Source organism: Hyaena hyaena, unplaced genomic scaffold, assembly GCF_003009895.1.
Source record: "Hyaena hyaena isolate Hyena2069 unplaced genomic scaffold, ASM300989v1 scaffold_1108, whole genome shotgun sequence".
Lineage (NCBI taxonomy): Eukaryota > Metazoa > Chordata > Mammalia > Carnivora > Hyaenidae > Hyaena > Hyaena hyaena.
The window spans coordinates 176624-195700 of record NW_024081742.1 but is presented as its reverse complement, the minus strand read 5'-3'; the positions used below and the strand labels follow the sequence as shown (position 1 = coordinate 195700).

General features: G+C 35.3%; 1 protein-coding gene across 1 annotated transcript in view; it reads left to right on the top strand.

Annotated features, from left to right (window-relative positions):
* The window catches only part of EIF3E (eukaryotic translation initiation factor 3 subunit E), a 47046-nt gene extending 31813 nt beyond the window's left edge, over positions 1-15233 (top strand). Inside the window, exons 11-13 of the mRNA XM_039222350.1 lie at positions 13767-13869; positions 14153-14287; positions 15050-15233. Coding sequence (XP_039078281.1) covers positions 13767-13869; positions 14153-14287; positions 15050-15088 — 277 coding nt within the window. The 3' untranslated portion in view covers positions 15089-15233. The remainder of the gene's footprint in view (positions 1-13766; positions 13870-14152; positions 14288-15049) is intronic.
* The last annotated feature ends 3844 nt before the right edge of the window (positions 15234-19077 follow it).

The window sequence follows — 19077 nt, the reverse complement described above, 5'->3', positions numbered from 1 at the left end:
AAACTTAAGGCTCAGAGACGTTAAGCTCCATAGTTCTTATTTAATGACAGAGCCTGAACTAATAGGTCTCTGACATTCATTTTATTATATCTCACTATAAATTGTTTTTCATTGTGCACAGTTGATACTTTTAGAAATAATCAGATTTAGACTAATTTGTCATTAGTCTTTTCACTAAAAGGTAAAGATGGAAACCATAAGTCACTGTTTAACTTTGTGTCTCAGAGTCACTATAGAGTTTTATTTTATTTTACAAATACAGATTCCCTGAAGCCACTTCCATATTTTTGGATCAGATTTTCTGGGTATGTTCTGCTATGATGTGTAACAGAGCTACTACACTGTACCTTCAGCGTGGTTATTCACCACATTGCTTCCAGGATTGAGAACCACTGCATCAAGTTGCCAAGTTTTTAGGCACAAATTTACAGATTTTTAAAGTAATAGAGTGAAAAATCAGTGACTTAGTATTTTTAGTATATAAGAAATTAAGAAGATAGAGGCAGAGCAGAAAATGTAGCTACAGGTGAGAAAGAAATACTTGGAGCAACAGTGAGATTTCTAAGGTTCATTGGCAGGGTGGAGAGTGTGTCCAATAGGACTTAGTCTAGGGGTTAGGTTTTTCATTTTTTAAAGCTGCTTTAATGAATTAGGAATATGATTTAAAATAATGTTAATCATTTAAGTTGGGCTTTTATAAATACAGAAAATATCATAGTGTAGACTCTGAGGATTTGAAATCCATGGTAATTACCAACAGAGCTTAATGTTTACCTTTAAATAGTATGTAGAAAAAACTGATTGTTCTGTAATCCAGGTGTTCCTGTTTTTTTAAGAGAGAGAGAGACAGAGCAAGCATGTGAGTGAGCGAGGGGCAAAGAGAGAGACAGAGGGGTGGGGGGAGAGAGTGCGGAGCCTAAAGCTGGGCTCAAGCTCACCTGATGTGGGGCTCAAACTCAGGAACCAGGAGATCATGCCCTGAGCCAAAGTCAGATGCTTAACTGACTGAGTCACCCAGATGCTCCTGTAATACAGGTTTTTAACCCAGATAATACATCAAAATCATCTGGAGAACTTAAAACCACATTAACTTAAACTTTAAAAAGTATAGATTTTCTGGCCTCACTGCAGACCTGAATCCGAATCTCTGGGATCAAGGCTTGGGAATCTGGGTTTAAAGCTTCCCAGGTGCAGATAGCCCTGGGTGGAAACATTGGTGATTTGTAGTGCTGACAGCACATTAGAATCAAGGAGGAAGCTTTTAAAAAGAAATAAAACTAAAGGACCATGTTTTTTAAAAGCTGCTCTAAGTATTCTGATGTAGAACCCTTTTTATAATTATGTTTTTTATTTTGTGATAATTACAGATCACATGCAATTGTAGGAAATAATAATGAAATCCCCTTTGTTCTTCATAGTTTCCCATTTACACAGTTCACATTTCTGATGATAGTATCTCCCAATAAACCAGCATATTGATGTTGATACATTCTCATCTATTAACCACTTCTATAATTTTGTTACTTCTAGAATATGCAAAAACTTTTTTAAAAGGTAATGTTCAGCTTTCCAGAGAGGATAAATATACTAGGTGTCATGATTAGGATGTAATTTTTAATAGCAGTATAACTAGTAGAGGTCTTCAAAGAAGAAAATATTGCAGATGTGAATGAGTGCCTTCTGTGGCCAAGCCCTGGTTAGAAGGTAGTAAGCACACCCTCAGGGCTTTAAATCCAGAGGAAGAAGCATATTAAATAAAAAAAATTACAAGTTATTATAGGTGTTTTGAAGAAAAATACAGAGTAATGAGAATGACATGGACATAATTTATAAATTGTGTGTTGGAAAATCCCAAAGTAATTTAGATTGTAACTTCAGTGAACCCTGTTAACTCTCTAAATGGAATATTTTTAAGCTGCAAAGTAGACTTTTTTTTTTCCACGGTGTACTAATTATGACAAATTATTCCATTCACAAGTTTGTGCTGACCTATCTCTCTGTATCTAATTAATCTAAAATTATTTAATATTCTATCTTTTTGTGGGGTACAAAGGAAAGGATTGTCTCTGGCCTCCTTTTTGTCCAACAGTGGACACATTTTAAATGTTCAAGAGAATAGTACCTATTATAAAACCAATGGTTGTATTAAACAACTCTTTTCATTTGTGATTTGGAAACATTCTCAGTTGATAGGTTTCTTGATTAAGCACATGTGATAGTCCTATCTTTATAAAAATGCGTATTAAGAATGTTTTTATCAGTTTATAGATTTGGAGGATAAGTTACCAATCTGTTTACCATAAAGTATGCAACATCTGTCTTAAAAGAATACTGTGGTCAGATTTACTCTAGTGTAGCTGAATAGTTTATGAGATATGGTGTGTGTCTGAAATTTCAAAGCCGTTCTAGAATAATTCTTGGATCAGTTTTCAATTGTAGATAAAAATAAAGTATGTAAGTAATATTTTGAATGTGTGTGATAAACATGTTGGAGCATACATTAATGTAATTGTCCTGTAAAGAGTTAGATTGGCTTTTCACAAAAGAAGATATTTGCCAACTATTCTTGCACTTCTTTAAGTGGTGCAGCCATTCTACTTTGCTTTTTAAGTAACATTTTAGGTCCTAATATTTTTCTTAAAGCTCTTATTGATGTGTAGCAGGTAATATTCATAATTTTACTTCCTGATATTAAAGAAAAATATAGAAAGGTGTATTTCCAGATGGAGATAAAATACTTCAAAAGCCTTTTTGGATTTCTGTGTTAACTGTTAAGTAGTATATGACATACCTTGGAGATACTGGGGTTTGGTTCCAGGCTTCTGTAATAAAGTGAGTATCACAATAAAGTTGTTCAAATGGAGGCACCTGGGTGGCTTAGTTGGTTAAGCATCTGACTCTTGATATCGAATTAGGTCATGATCTCATAGTCATGAGATCCATCCCTGTGTTGGGCTCAGGGCTGCATGTGGAGTTTGCTTGGGGTAAAAGCTAGTTGAATGAATTTTTTGTTTTCCAGTACATATAGTCTGTCATTTATTAAGTGTGCAATATAGCTGTATGTCTAAAGAATGTACATACCTTAATTTAAAAATACTAATGGGGCACCTGGGTGGTTCATTTGGTTGAGCGTCTGACTCTTGATTTCGGCTTGAGCCATGATCTAACAGTTAATGGGATCAAGCCCCACGTCAGGCTCCATGCAGACAGCTTGAGATTCTCTCTGTCTGTCTGTCTGTCTCCCTCTCCCTCTCCCCCTCCCTCCCTGCCCCTTTCTTGGCTGACATGTGCACTGTCTCTCAGAATGAATAATAAACATTTTTTAAAAATATTACTAAACTATGCTAACCATCATCTTAGCTTTTAATGAATCATAATCTTTTTTGCTGGTGGAGGATCTTGCCTCGATTTTAATTGCACCCAACCAGGGTGGTGGTTGCTAAAGATTGGGGTAGCTACTGCAGTTTCTTAAAATAAGACCATGAAGTTTCCCGTACAATATTGACTCTTGTTTCACAAACAGTTTCTCTGTAGCATGTGGTGCTGTTCGATAGCATTTTACCCACAATAGAACATCTTTCCAAATGACGAGTCTTTTCTCTCACATCCTGCCCCTGCTTTATCAACTAAGTTTATGTAATATTCTAAATCCTTTGTTGTCATTTTCAATAATCTTCACCAACAGTAGATTCCATCTCAGGAAACCACTTTCTCTGCTCATCCATAAGGAGCAACTCCTTATCTGTTCACGTTTTATCAGGAGATTACAGCAATTCAGTCACATCCTCAGGCTCCACTTCTCATTCTAGCTCTCTTGCTGTTTCCACCACATTTGCAGTTACTTCCTCCACTTAAGTCTTGAATTTTTTAAAATCATCTATGAGGCTTGGAATTTACTTCTTCCAAACTCCTGTTAATGTTGATATTTTGACCTCTTCCCATGAATCACAAATACTCTTAATGACATCTTTTTAATTTTTTTTAATGTTTGTTAATTTTTGAGAGACAGAGAGCACAGGCTGGGAAGGGTCAGAGAGAGAGAGAGGGAGACAGAAAATCCTAGGCAGGCTCCAGGCTCTGAGCTGTCAGCACAAAGCCCAACGTGGGGCTGGAACTCACAAACCGAAGTCATGGCCTGAGCTGAAGTCAGATGCTCAGCTGACTGAGCCCACTCAGGCGCCCCTCTTAATGGTGTCTCAATGGTGAATCCTTCATAGGAGGTTTTCACTTTACTTTGTCCAGATTCATCAGGAGAATCACTGTGTATGGCAGTTATAGCCCTAGGAATTTCTTAAAAACACTTGAAATTATTCCTTGATCTGTGGACTTCAGAACAGATGACGTGTTAGCAGGCACAAAAACATGAATCTCATTACACATCCATCAGAGCTTTGGGTGATGAGGTGCATTGTCAGTGAGCCAGTAATATTTTGAAAGGAATCTTTTTTTTTTCCCCTGAGTTGTAGATCTTAACAGTGTGTTTAAAATATTCAGTAAACTATTTTGTAAACAGATGTGCTATCATCCAGGCTTTGTTGTTCCATTTATAGAGCAGAGGCAGAGAAGATCTAGTATAATTCTTAAGGGTCCTAACATTTGGGGGATGGTAAATGAACCATTGGTTTCAGCTTAAAGTCACCAGCTGCATTAGTCTCTAACATGAGGGTCAGTCTGTCCTTTGAGGCTTTGAATCCAGGCACTGACTCCTCCTCTCTAGCTGTGTAAGTCCTAGGTGGCGTCTTTTTCCAATATAAGGCTGTTTGGTCTACATTGAATATCTGTTGTTTGGTGGCATAGCCACCTTCATTAATTATCTCAGCTAGATCTTTTGGAAAACTTGCTGCAGCTTCTACATTAGCACTTGCTGCTTCACCTTGGGTACTTTGATGTTCCGGAGATAGCTTCCTTTCTTAAACTTCATGACCAACCTCCAGTACCTTCAAACTTTTCTCCTGTGGCTTTTCTTATTTCTCTCAGCCTTCATAGAACTAACAGGGAATGTTGTGCCTGTTTTGATCTTTTTTTCCAGACCACCAAAACTTTCTATCAGCAGTAAGGCTTTTGGCTTCTTATCATTTATGTATTAACTGGAGTAGCACTTTAGATTTCCTGCAAGAACTTTTCCTTTGCATTCACAGCTTGGCTAACTGGTATAAGAGGCCTAGCTTTCAGGCTATGTCAGCTTTTGACATGTCTTCCGCACTAAACTTAATCATCTCTAGCTTTTGATTTAAACTAAGAGACATGCAACTCCTCCTTTCACTTGAACACTTAGAGGGCATTGTAGGGTTATTAATTGGCCTAATTTCTGTATTGTTGTGTCTTGGAATAGGAAGGCCTAAGGAGTGAGAAATGGGGAGCAGTCATCAGGAGAGCAGTCAGAATTGCTCATTTAATCACATTTATGGATTAAGTTTGCTGTCTTACATGAGTTTCATGGTGCTTCAAAACCATTAACAGTAGTAACATCAAATATAACAATAAATAAAAAGTTTGAAATACTGTGAGAAGCACCAAAATGTGACACAAAGACATGAAGAGGGTAGATACTATTGGAAAAATGTAACCAGTAGACTTGCTCTTTGCAGGATTGCCACAGACCTTCGGTTTGTTAAACAAACATACAAAAAATATGGTATCTGTAAAGCTCAGTAAAATGAAACTCAGTTGTATGCCTGTATTATTATTTTTGACTAAGGAGATATTGGAAAATTAGGTGAGAATTGTTAGTTGTCACACAACATTAGGCATTTCTCAGTTTTCTCCTGTTTTCTTTCTCCTATTTTCTTCCAGTTTTACAGTTAAACAGTTTACTCTTAATACTTATTCTTCAATTAGTTTTCATGCCTTTGTAAAAGACTGGAGTACTTTGGATATAGTAAATAGTTGGCCACAGTTTTCAGTGAAAACCAGGGAAGAGGACCCCATAGCTTAAGTTAATAGTATTTGAAATACATAAAATGAATTAAAAGCCTGAAAGAAAATTGACTTGCGAGTTGGTGTGAAACCCTAATTGATGATGTATCTTATGTTTGTAGGTAGGACCACTGGTCTTAATTACTGCCCAGAAACAAGGAAAGTACCTGGTTTTGTACTAGAGGCATGAACACGTTTAATGAAACAGAACTGAGTATGAAATACCTATTTTCACTTTGTCCTTTGAAATAGGACTTAGGATCCTATGTTCCCCCCCCTTTTTTTAGTCACTGAAGAAATTGTTAATATTTTCCAATAGAGTTATAATAATTTATGATACTGGATTTTGTATTTTATTTAAAAATTCTTTCTCACAATAGGTTTATATGATATTTGTGTTTTCTTCTAGGACTTTTATGGCTTTGTTTTTTCTGTGTTACTCCACTTAGAATTTATACTTGGGAATAGAGAATAAGGAAGACACTACCCTATTTTCCCCTAAATGGCCAGTCAACATGATTTATTGAAAAATTACCTTTTCTCCCCCTAATTTAAAGTGCCACCCATATCACATTTTAAATTCTCATTTGTATATGGGACTTTTTCTGAACTCTTTAATCTGTTATAATTACCTCTGGGTTCCTGAACAAGCACCAAATTGTTTCAAATAAGTAGATTTGTTTGTAATGTGTTTTAGTATTCACTATACTCTGTGGAGTTCATACTGCCGTTTTCCTCCCATTTGCTTAATTGTTTTTCTTAGTGTCTTTATCAATAATTCCACTTCAAACTGTTACCCAGTTTATGAATCTCTTCCCAAGACTAATTTTTCTATCAGTTATGTCTATGGGAATAAGATCTGGACTTCTTGCTCTCTATGCCTCTTCCACATTTGTCTCCCTTTGTCCTTTGTTCTGAGGATTCCCTATATGTCTCCTGTGATAGAGCTCCAGTTTCATTGTATTACTTTTTTTCTTGGTTTACTATCATATTTTGGTAAAGCATGTCCTTCAATAGCTTTATAAAGAAGGCTGCTTAGAGATAAAATTTTCATATGTAAAAATGTCCGGGGCGTTTGGGTGGCTCAATTGGTTAAGCAGCTGACTTCGGCTCAGGTCATGATCTCTCAGTTCGTGAGTTCGATCCCCGCATCAGGCTCTATGCTGACAGCTCGGAACCTGGAGCTTGCTTCCGATTCTGTGTCTCCTTCTCGCTTTGCACCTCTCCTGTTCACACTCTCTCTCTGTCTCTCAAAAATAAATAAATGTTGAAAATTAAAAAAAAAAAAAAAAAGCCCATTTTACTCTCAAATTTGACTAATGATAATATTAGGCATGGTATTCTTTCTAGGTTGAAAAGCAATTTATTCCAGAATTTTGAAGACATTGTTCTATCGCTTTCTAGCTTTCTGCTCTAGAAGTCAGAAGCTATTTTTAATCCCTGATCTTTTATATATATAGGTGTTTTGTTTTCCTCTCTAACAATTTGAAGGATTATTTTTCTTTGCTCACATTGCTCTGAAATTTCACAGTGATATATATTAGGATATATGTTTATTTTAATAATTCATACTAGACCCTTTTAATTTGGAAACTCATGCTCCAGTTCTGAGAAATTTTTTTGAATTATTTCACTGTTTATTCTTTCTGGAACTACTGTTGTTTGGGTATTGGATCACCTGGACTAGACTTCTAATTTTTTAATCTTTTCTCCAATTTCTATCCCTTTGCTTTGGGTTCTGTTCTGGGAGATTTTCTCAACATCTGCTTCCAAATCTTCTGTATCCATGTTGTCACAACTTTCAGTTCTTATTTTATGGATGCAGTATCACAAGAGTTTTTAATTTTTCAAAGGATATTGCTAGCCTTTTGTTTTAGTGTTTTTATTTAGCTATTATTGATATAGATAACATTAGTTTCAACATCATGGACAACATAATGTACAACATAAGGATTTGATGTGAAATGATCACCACAGTAAGTCAAGTTACCATCCATCACCACACATAGTTACAAAAAGTTTTTGGGGTGATGAGGAACTTTTATGGTTTGCTCTCTTGGAAACTTTAAAATATATAGTACAATATTATTAATTGTAGTCACCATGCTGTCCATTACATTACATCTCATGACTTACTTAATTACTATAAGTTTGTGCCTTTTGACCCCTTCAACCGATTCACCTGTTCTGACACCCACCACCACCTCTGGCAACCACTAGTCTGTTCTCTGTATCTAGGGTTTGGTTTTTGGTTTTGTTTTGTTTAAGATTCCAGGGGTGCCTGGGTAGTTCAGTTGGTTGAGTGTCCGACTCCTGACTTCAGTTCAGGTCATGGCCCTAGGGCCACGGGATTGAGCCCCACGTTGGCGTCCATGCTGAGCATGGAGTGTGCCTAATATTCTTTCTCTCCTTCTCTGCCTGGCTTGCAATCTCTCTCTCTCTTTAAAGTGTAAAAAAAAAAACAATTTCTACATGTGTCTTGTTTTTATTTCCTTTGGTTAAAACGCAGAAGTGGAATTACTGGCTCATATGGTAGTTCTATTTTTTAATTGTTTGAGGGGTCTTTATGCTATTTTCCATCCTGACTGTACCGGTTTATATTTCTACCAACAATGTCCAAGTCTCTTTTCTCCCCATCCTTGCCAATACTTGTTATTTCTTGTCTTTTTGATTATAGCCATTCTAAGTGTGAGATGATATCTCATTGTAGTTTTGATTTGCATGTCCTGTACCTGTTGGTCATCTGTATATCTTCTTTGGGAAAATGTCTGTTCAAGCCATCTGCCCATTTTTTAGTTAAATTATTTGGTTGTTTTTTGTTTTGTTTGTTACTGGTTTTTTTTGCTATTCAGTGATAAGAGTTCCTTATATATTTTGGATATTAAACCTCTAGCTGTATCATTTGCAATATTTCTCCCACTTGGTACTTGCCCTTGGATTTTGTAGATTGGTTCTTTTGGTATGCAGACTTTTTAGTTTGATATAGTCCCACTTGTTTATTTTTGTTTCTGTTGTCTTTACATTTGGTATCAGATCAAAAAATCATTGCCAAGGCTGATGTCAAAGAGCTTACCACCTGTGTGTTCTCAGAGGAGTTTACAGTTTCAGGTCTTAGGTTCAGGTCTTTATTCAGTCTTTAATACATTTTGAGTTAATTTTGGTTATGATGTAAGATAGTGGTCAGTTTTCAGTGTTTTGCATGCAATTGTCCGTTTTCCCCAACATCATTTGCTGAAGAATATATAATCAAACAATATATAATTCCCCATTATATATTCTTAGCTCCTTTGTTATAAATTAGTTGAACATTTATGTATAGCTTTGTAATAGTAATTTGAAATCAGGAAGTGTTATGCCTCCATCTTTGTTCTTGCTCAAGATTGCTTTGGCTATTTAGGATCTTTTGTGGTTCCATGTGTATTTCTCATTTAACGTATTCAATATGTTGTTGCATCACTTGAGAAAGGGGTGCTAGTCAACTTAAAGATACGTATAAGGGGGGGCGCCTAGGTGGCTTAGTCGGTTAAGCGTCCAACTTTCGCTCAGGTCATGATCTCACGGTTCGTGGGTTCGAGCCCCGCGTCGGGCTCTGTGCTGACTGCCAGCTCAGAGCCTGGAGCCTGTTTCAGTCTGAGACTCCCTCTCTCTCTGACCCTCCCCTGCTCACGCTGTCTCTCTCTCTCTCTCCTAGAAATAAATAAAAATATTAAAAAAAAAAAAAAAAGATACGTATAAGGGATATTTACACAAAATGTTTCGATGTCGTCTTTAAGCTGCCCATAGATGAGGTTGAGTTTCTATATAATCTGAATAATCTGGAAATTATTTTAGCGTTTAAAATCTAGATCAAATAGTTACTTTTCTCAGAAATTCTACGTTTTGATACATTTTGTCTTATAGTGTATTGATAAACTGAGTTAATTTAAATAACACAAAGTAAACAAGTATAGAATAGCTTACGGCAACTTTTTGTTTTTTAAGCTTTAATAGGATTTATAGTTTTAGTTTTAAATCTTTTACTATTTTTGCATAAAATCAGTAGACTGTCGGAGTATTGTCAATTTTGTGGATTTCTCTCTATCAGCCATTTAATTTATATTACTCTGTGTATTTTCCCGTTACTTAAAAGACACTGGACTGTTGCCACATTTCTTTATTTCACTCTCAGAGTGATTGGTAGCCTAGATAACCTGAAATGCTATCAATAATTTATTAATACCTCTTGGACCTTATTCAGGTTTTTCTTTGACTTGATTTAATACGTAAAGGGTCAGCAAGCACAACTCAAAGCAGTAAATCCCCAAAGTAGGATTATGGGTCAGCACTTGCAAATATTTGTGGGTCCTGATGCATGTTGCCATATTGCCCCAGCCTTGTTGGAATATGAGATAGAATATGGATGTAAAGAAAAGAAGGTAGAACTCTAAGAATTCTACTTGGAGTTATTATACAGAGTAGATTTTTCTCTCTTTTATGTTAAAATCTGACCTTAAATATTTTATTAAATAAGAAGTCCCCAAATCTTCAGACTAGAATAGTAAACTCTTGTGCATCTCACATAGCTCTTTCTTACTTTTTTCATCTTTATATTTAAAATAGTTTATATATTTTGGGGATGAAGGGATTGTCCTCTACTCCTCAACCCCTGACTTAAATTTTATAAAAGTGGGGAACAGACTGTATTTTGTTGTTGCATCTAACAGTTCATATTTTGTTGAAAGAATGCCAAGGAAGGAAGATAATTGGTTTGGCTTGTCTCCGCTGTAGTGTTCTTGGGAGAGAATAATGGGAACTTGGAAAGTTAGGTTGTAGCTAAATTGTAGAGAACCACGAATGAGATATTTAGAAGTTTGGATTTTATTGTTTTGGTAGAAGGACTGTTAAAGTTTTGAAAGGAATTTGGGAATAAACTGGTTAGTTGGCAATTATGTAAAATAGATTAAGGGGAGACTGCAGAGGTAGATGAGTTAAAAAACTAGGAAACTGTAATAGAGCCTGAACTAGGGAAGTGACTAGTATAGGAGTTACAGTAAATTTTTACTAATTGTTTCCTGTAAACAGGGCATTAGGCTAATTGCTAGGTAGGTAGCAGTGAACAAAGCAGCTTCGGTACATGTTCTTTGGTTGCATATACAGTATATCATGAAAACTGATACTCAACAGAAAAACGTTATAGCTCTTATGACTTCTCCAAAGCAAATAGAGGGACTATGAAATCAAATAGATATATTCTAGTTTACAGAGGTGTCTTGGAAGGCTTATGAGGGTACTCTTTTAGCTGAGACCCATGTAACAGCTAGTTAAGTGAAGAAGATGGATGAGCCTTTTAAGCAGAAGGCACAGTATATGCAAAAGTCCTGAAGTGGTTAAAAACCTGGCAGGTGTAATGAATAGAGGTTTAGTATGGTGGGTGGGGGGGGGAAGAGTTTCAAGATGAGAGTAGAATGGTTAGATAAGAAGCAGTGGTTAAAGAGAAAATTATAGGTCTTTGTAGTTAGACATGGCCGCAAGAAGAGGAATCTAATAGATAACCTAGGCTTCGAGACCATGTTTCATTATAATTTTAGTTACTTAAACAGCCTCATAAACAGGTTATATGTTATAATTTAAAAACCTCTTTATAATGCCACCTCTACATAATTCATAGCTTACTGGAAATAACTTTTCTGCTCTTTAAAATAGGATATAGTGATCTTAAACATTGGAATTTTAATATACTTAGTACAGTTTCTTTTGTACTTTTCTGAATAAAATGCTTTTGCCTCACTTTAAAGAGTTATATTTGGGGGGTTGCAAGAAGCTCACAAAAGACATATTGCTATAGGAGGTGATAAAATAATGAGTATGTTTTGGAAAATCTGTTCTTTACATTTAGATTTGAGCTTAAGAGTAGCAGACATTTGCTTACTATAGCAGTGCAGAGACCATGAAATTTACACATTTCTAAAAATCAGTCAAGCACCAGCAGGAAACACGGGAGTTTATGGGAAACCACAGGAAACACCAGTTGCAAGAATTTTTACTAGTCAAAAACATGCCTGCTTGTTTAAATTGACGCAGTTCCCTATTTTTAGTAGATTAAATACAATTAGGGTTATTAGACAACAGTGATAAAGAGAATAAAGTCCATGAAATTGAAATAATTGTATTATTTATATTATATTATTTTAATTATATTAATTATATTATTATTGGAAGTCATGGATTAATTGTTCTTTCTGCTTGCTGATAATATTGTATTTACAGCAGAATCTATCACAAAAACATAGAGAACAAAATTTTGACATAAATCCAGGGAGTTTTATGGTTGAGTTTCCTCATATTCATCATCAAGATGTTGTTAACTCCACGCATATATTAAGGGTAATTTTTTTTAGATTTGTTTATTTATTTTGAGAGAGAGAGACATAGTGAGCTGGGGAGGGACAGAGTGAGTCCCAAACAGACTCTGCAGTGTCAGCACAGAGCTAGGTCCACATGAGGCTCAAACTCCCAAACCATGAGATTATGGCCTGAGCCAGAACCAACGTCATACACTTGACTGAGCTACCCAGGCTCACCTTAAGGATAAATTGTAAATCGTTATATATTCATAGGTTTATTTTGTAATTATTATTTTAGTAATATCCTAACTTAACTTTTACATTAGAACACATCTTTTAATGTTAATTTTTAGAGAGATAGAGATAAAGAGCAAGCAGGGAAGGGGCAGAGAGAGGGAGACACAGAATCTGAAACAGACTCCAAGCTCTGAGGTGTCACCACAGACACAGGGCTCAAACTCAAAACGGCAAGATCATGACCTGAACTGATGTTGGATGCTTAACCCATTGAGCCACCCAGGCGCCTCGTTAATTTTTATATTTTGAATGAACTTCTTTTAACTTTTTCAGTAAATGTGTAAAATAAGGATAGCATAGATAATCCTGTTCTCACAAAGGTATTTTTATAAATTTGGTTATTTATGTTGGAAACTCTGGAATTACAAAATTGTATGATTGCCAGTGTCTTGACATCAGATCAGAAATTTTAGTGGATAATACTCTAAGGAAAATTGTATTATTGGTACTCTAGTTCTTTTCATCAAACCAGTGATAACATCAGAGGGCCTGGCAAGTGTGTAATGTCTTCAGTGAAGACAGGTGAAAAGAGAACAGTTCATGTTTAACCATGCATATATGTATACATGTATACTCTGTACTCATACATATATGCATACTATTCCATCAACTGAGTGGTTTACTTACCTGCTACCAAGGGGTGCTTTTATTAGTCCTGATAAATTAAGCCCTTTAATCGTCTTTTTTTTAACCCTGATCATCTCCCTAGCTCCCTCCTCTCTCTCTCTGTCACTCTGTCCTGTCTTCCTCCCTCCTCCACCCCCATTTTTTGTGTATGTGTGGCTTTCTTTCCTCTGAAGTTCATTGGCCATTTATTGGCCATTGAGTTTTAGTTACTTCATTATATTATACCTATCACTGATGTTCCTTGTCATAGGTTTAATTTGTATAATCAGTATACATCATAAAACCTTTTTCTCTCTTTTAGAATTACTAATTGAGCACCTGCTAAGTGTAAGGTACTATTCTAGAAACCAGAAGGATTTCTATAAATGTGAAATGCGATCCCTTCCCCTCAGGGGTCTTACAGTCTGGTTGGTGAAATGATACACATCATGCACAATACTAGATAATAGCACAAACATGAAGAGTGCAGTTATTAAGTCATAGTACTTAAGAGATGGTGATCCATAAATACCTGAAAGTCTCTATTCAGAGTGTGGTTCAAAGACTATGGACATGGAACCAAGGTATTAAACTCCATTAACTTTGTTTTACTTTCTTCATTAGCATGTTGGCAGACAAACTCAACATGACTCCAGAAGAAGCTGAAAGGTGGATCGTAAATTTGATTAGAAATGCAAGACTGGATGCTAAGATTGATTCTAAATTAGTGAGTATTATGTTAATTATACAACAGCTTGATATAAGTTTGCTGATTATATTATGCTTTTTGAGAATTTTTTATTAGGATCTTTTATTTTCTGTTAGAATTTTTGCTTTTGTCTTAAGGCAACAGCAACCAGCTATTTTTTTGTTGCTAGAATTATATTATCATCTCTGTACAGTGCATGAAAATGTGTGCAACAGTTAGGTAGTGTAGCTATGTCATGCTCATGACTTATTGAGAAACTTGGTTGTAATATTACAGGATCAATTTCCCTCTCTCATTTTAGGGTCATGTGGTTATGGGTAACAATGCAGTCTCACCCTATCAGCAAGTGATTGAAAAGACCAAAAGCCTTTCATTTAGAAGCCAGATGTTGGCCATGAATATTGAAAAGAAACTTAATCAGAATAGTAGGTCTGAGGTAAGAACCACATATTTTGTATTCTGTCTTGAATTTAGCAAGAACATAATGTCATCATTACATTATTACTTTTTATATGTGTAGTTTAGTATTGATCTTTAAAAACTTGATTTTATCTGATACACATATTTAACTATGTCAAGAAAATATATATCCCATCTTTTGCTAAAGATCATACATATTAGGTATTAATGAAACTTTAACAACCTTGTAATTTTGGAATCCCAAACCAGCTTTAATGCTTATTAGCCATTATGATTATGGTAACTGGAGGGTAGGAAGTTATTACTTGCAGGAAGCGCAACTGCTTTCTAAAATAGATGGAACATTAAGACATTTATTGTGATTGAAATTTTAACCAAAGATTTGTGTCCTTTGAGTAGTTCTTTCAAAGATGAGAAGGAAGAATTGGGAAATTGTTGTTCATGACCGTTCCAGCCAAGTCTAGAAGAACTCAACCTAAAAAAAATAACTTATATATGATGTTATTCTCTGTATGCTTAAAGATCAATTTGTATTGACTTTTGTTATAAAATTGGTGATACTGTCATTATTATACTTTATAATTGGTCAAAAACTTTCAGATGGTATTTTGATGTTTTTTGTTGTAAGTGGCACAATTTAGAAATTGCAGAGGTTATTAAAATCTTAGAGAGTGGTTGGCCAGAAGTACTGAAAGGAAATGTTAGTATCACTTTCTAAGTTAGCTTTTTCGGAAAGTACTTTCTTCTAACGCTGTCAATTTCTCTTTGCATGTTTTAGGCTCCTAACTGGGCAACTCAGGACTCTGGCTTCTACTGAAGAAGTGTTTAAAGACAAGATGAAAAAATCTATAAAAATGAAATAATAAAATCATTATACAAAGGATGACATGCATTTTAGAAACAATTAACATTGTGTATACATTTTGGGGGAATTGGAATAAAATTGGCTGTGTTTCATTTTATATTGTGAATTTCCTTGTGTATAGACGTGTGTATTTTTTTAACTTTCCATTTTGGAATAATTATAGATTCACAGAAAGTTGTGAAAATAGTACAGAGAGGTCTCTTGTAGCCTAAACCAAGTTCATCCCAGTTTTTTCATCTATGTTACTATGATACATTACCACAACTAGGATATAGACATAGGTACAATGTGTATAAATAGCTCTATACCATTTTATCACTTTTGTAGATTTGTATTGCCCTCAGTGCTTTCAAGATAAAAACCACTTTTCTCTACCATCATGGTATGTGAGGTTGACTATTCCTCGCCATGTCTTCTCACGAGACTGAGGTTAAAGTGATTCCTGGCCAAGAAACAAAGTCAGAATTGCCCCATTCCCAAGTGGATTCAGATGAAAACTAGTAATAAAATCAGGCACAACTTGAAGGAGACGTTGGAGAACCAGGCTAGGTGTGTAAGGGATTGTACATGGGATGGCACACATATTCATGCTACATGAAAGTCACGTGCTTGTATCCTATCACTATAAATATCACTGCTACCTGAAAAATAGATAAGTTTTATCAGGGAAATCATTTTTCTGTTACTAGGTTTCTACACCACTGGGTTGGTGAGAACTTTTATTTGAAAAAAATAACAACTATCATTATCATGAACTTCTCCCTCATGATGCTACTTCCTTCATGTTTATACCTACCTCAGCCAGCTCTAACCCCTGGAAACCACTAATCAGTCCTCTGTCTCTCTACTTTTGTAATTATGAGAATATTCTAGAAATTGAGTTCTGCAACATATACAAGGATAAAAGATAAGTGCATATTGGCTTTTTATTTGGTGTCTGATCAGGTCACCCTCAGCCTGCAGTTAAGTTTAAAGAATATGGGCCAGATTTGGCCCATGTGCTGTGATTTCAGACCCTTGGTTTATGGTACTGGTTCTTCTAAACTGTAGCCCAAAGGTGCTCAAGTCAGGGGAGGATTGTTGGTTAGGATAACCCAAATGCTAACTTTTTACTTACCTATTGCCAGTGTTCTGAAAATGCCAACTTTAAAGGATCATGTCTAGTACAAAATGGACCAAGTCATAAAGAACCGAAGAGTGGCATATCAGGAACTAGATTGAAACCAGGCCCTTCTTACCTTGTATATAGGAGCTAATTCCATGAATCAAGTACAGATCTGTAAAAACTAGAGATAGTTGCACAAAACTAAAATTGCATGTTACTCAAGTTACACAGAAATGTGAAGGATGTTAAGATGCCTGTTTACCTCTTCACAAGTGACCCAAGGGCAAAAAGAGGCATCAAGAATGACTTTTAAGACGATAGCTCAACCAAACCACATTAATGGTAAGGATTTCTTGGTGATTACCTAGTGGTTGAATGCAAGCCTAACAGTTGTTTAATGTGCTTTAGTGGACCAGTAAAAAATAGGAACAATAGAAAGCTAATATTAAGCATTTACTATGTATCAGGCATTTTCACATTTATGTATGTAGAGAAGGAAAACTTAACATTTGAGTGCCTCACTTACGCCTGGAAACACTGAAATTTTGGTGCTAATATTTGTGTATTATTGATGAGGAAACGGATTCTCAAAGTCACACCTAGTAAATGTTCAAGCAGCTAATTGAAAACAAGCCTTTTCAGTTATACCCCATTGCCCTTTCTTACATCAGTATTGTCTTAAGTTTACAAAGGAAGGGGTATATGTTTAGTAGGTTGCAAAGGAGGATCTTGATCCACAAAACTTCTAGTCTCTTGGCACCATTATCTTCAAATGAGAGTAAAGGATGTTCTATAACTATTGGATTCTAGTGACCCCACAGAGAAAATCTATTTGAAACAGACAAAACTTTGATGAACATCTCTTTGATTTTTTTCTATTTATGGTTTGCTCCTTCAAGGTTATCCATTATATGAATAATTAATGTTCACTTTTCCTACCACTTTTTGCTTTTCACATATTGCTGCCCTTTGAACTTGAAAGATGATGCCACTATAGATTACTAGCATCCATCATTTAAAAAAACACTATAATGGCCATTTTTACACAGTACCAACATTTGTTTGTTGTTAAAATGCATTTTTGAATCTTGCATAAAAAATTACCTGGTTCTGGATTTAACCTTAACTTTTAATAACAGGTATACTGTCCCAGTAAAGTTGTTGAGCACAAGTTACGTACTGATTAATTTTCTTTTTTGTGTCCTGTACTTTTTGTTTCTACTTAATAGACCCTCCTATGTGTCAGCAACTTTTACAGGCACTGGGAACACATTAAAGAACAAGAGTTCATGAAGCTTATATTAAGTAAGTAGTTGCTTGTGTGTTTTTAAAAAAACTTTGTATGTATTCACAATCATATGTGTTTATACTTTTTAAAATATGAAATATATAAAAGTTTTTTAAAAAATGCTCTTTTACACAGTATCTCCTACCTGCTACTCAGTGTAAGAAATAGAATGGTCTTAGTAACTTGGAAGAGCTTGTGGACCCCTCATTAATTGTATTTTCCTTTGCCCTGGAGAAACAACCACTACCATGACTTTCGTGTTAATAATTCCTTTGTTTTTCTGTATGGTTTTATCATACACAGACATGGACACACACATACCTAACAAAATATTTTTGCATGTTTTTGCAAGTACTTGATTGAAATCATACTTGGTAATCTATTGGTTGCTTTTCCAGCACTGAGGTTCATCTATGGATTTATTCACCTTGGTGTATCAGCTGTAATCCATTCTTTTTCACTTCTTTGTAGTATTCCATTATCTGTATATACCATATAAATATTCATTCCAACTGTTGATGAACACATTGTGTTTCCAGATTCTTGTTTTATCTAGAATATTCAGAACCAGTCTGACAGTTGTGTCTTTTAACTGGTGAGTTAAATCTGTTCTTTTTATTATGATTACTAATCTATATGGGTTTATTGCTACCATCTTATTTATGGGCCTTCTGTTGTCTCTTTGGCTTTTTCACAACCTCCCCCTTCCTCACCCCATTTCTTTCCTTATGGTTTGATTTTTCTCCCTACTAGTTGGGCAACTAAACATTCTTTTTCTACTGATCATTCTAGACAATAATGTGTTTTTTAACTTAATGTCCTAAAATTATCTCTGCCCCTCCCCAGCAATATAAGGAAGATTTTACTGCAGTGATCTTCTTCCCCACTTACTTGTGTCCATGTTCTGTTCTTTTTACTGTACTTTACAAATTAGACATTATTTTATACAATAATGCCTTTTTCTTGTTCATTCCTTTTGTAATGAGACTTTCATCAGGTTGCTTTTAGGATCTCCTTTCATTAGTGTTCTACAGATTCACTATGATGTGTCTTCTTGTAAACTTGATTTATACTGGTTGAGATTCTTGGTCTTCTGATTCTGAAATGGCTTTTGTTTTGCATTAGTTCTAGAAAATTATCTTTTTGGATAATTCTTCCTAGTTCATCAGGTTTTTGTTTGTTTTTTAATTCCCCAAGAAAACCTCCCTCCCTATTTTTTATCTCTGCCACCTGTGCTGCACTGCATTTTGCATAATTTCCTCAGATCTTTCTTCCAGTTAATGATCTGGTCAGCTGTGTCTGATTTGCTCTTAAACCTCCACTGAGTTTCTTTCAATGATTTTTTTCCATCTTTAATGGTTTCTTTTTTTTTTTACCACTTTTCAATGCCAACTTGTATTCTTTAAACTTATTTTATATTCCGTTTTGAATCCATCTACTTCTCTGCCACCACCGTTCTTGCCCAGGCTAGTATTCATCATTTAGTGAATATAGTATCTTCTGAATTATTCTCCCCATAACTATGCTTGACCCCCATTTCTACCTGTT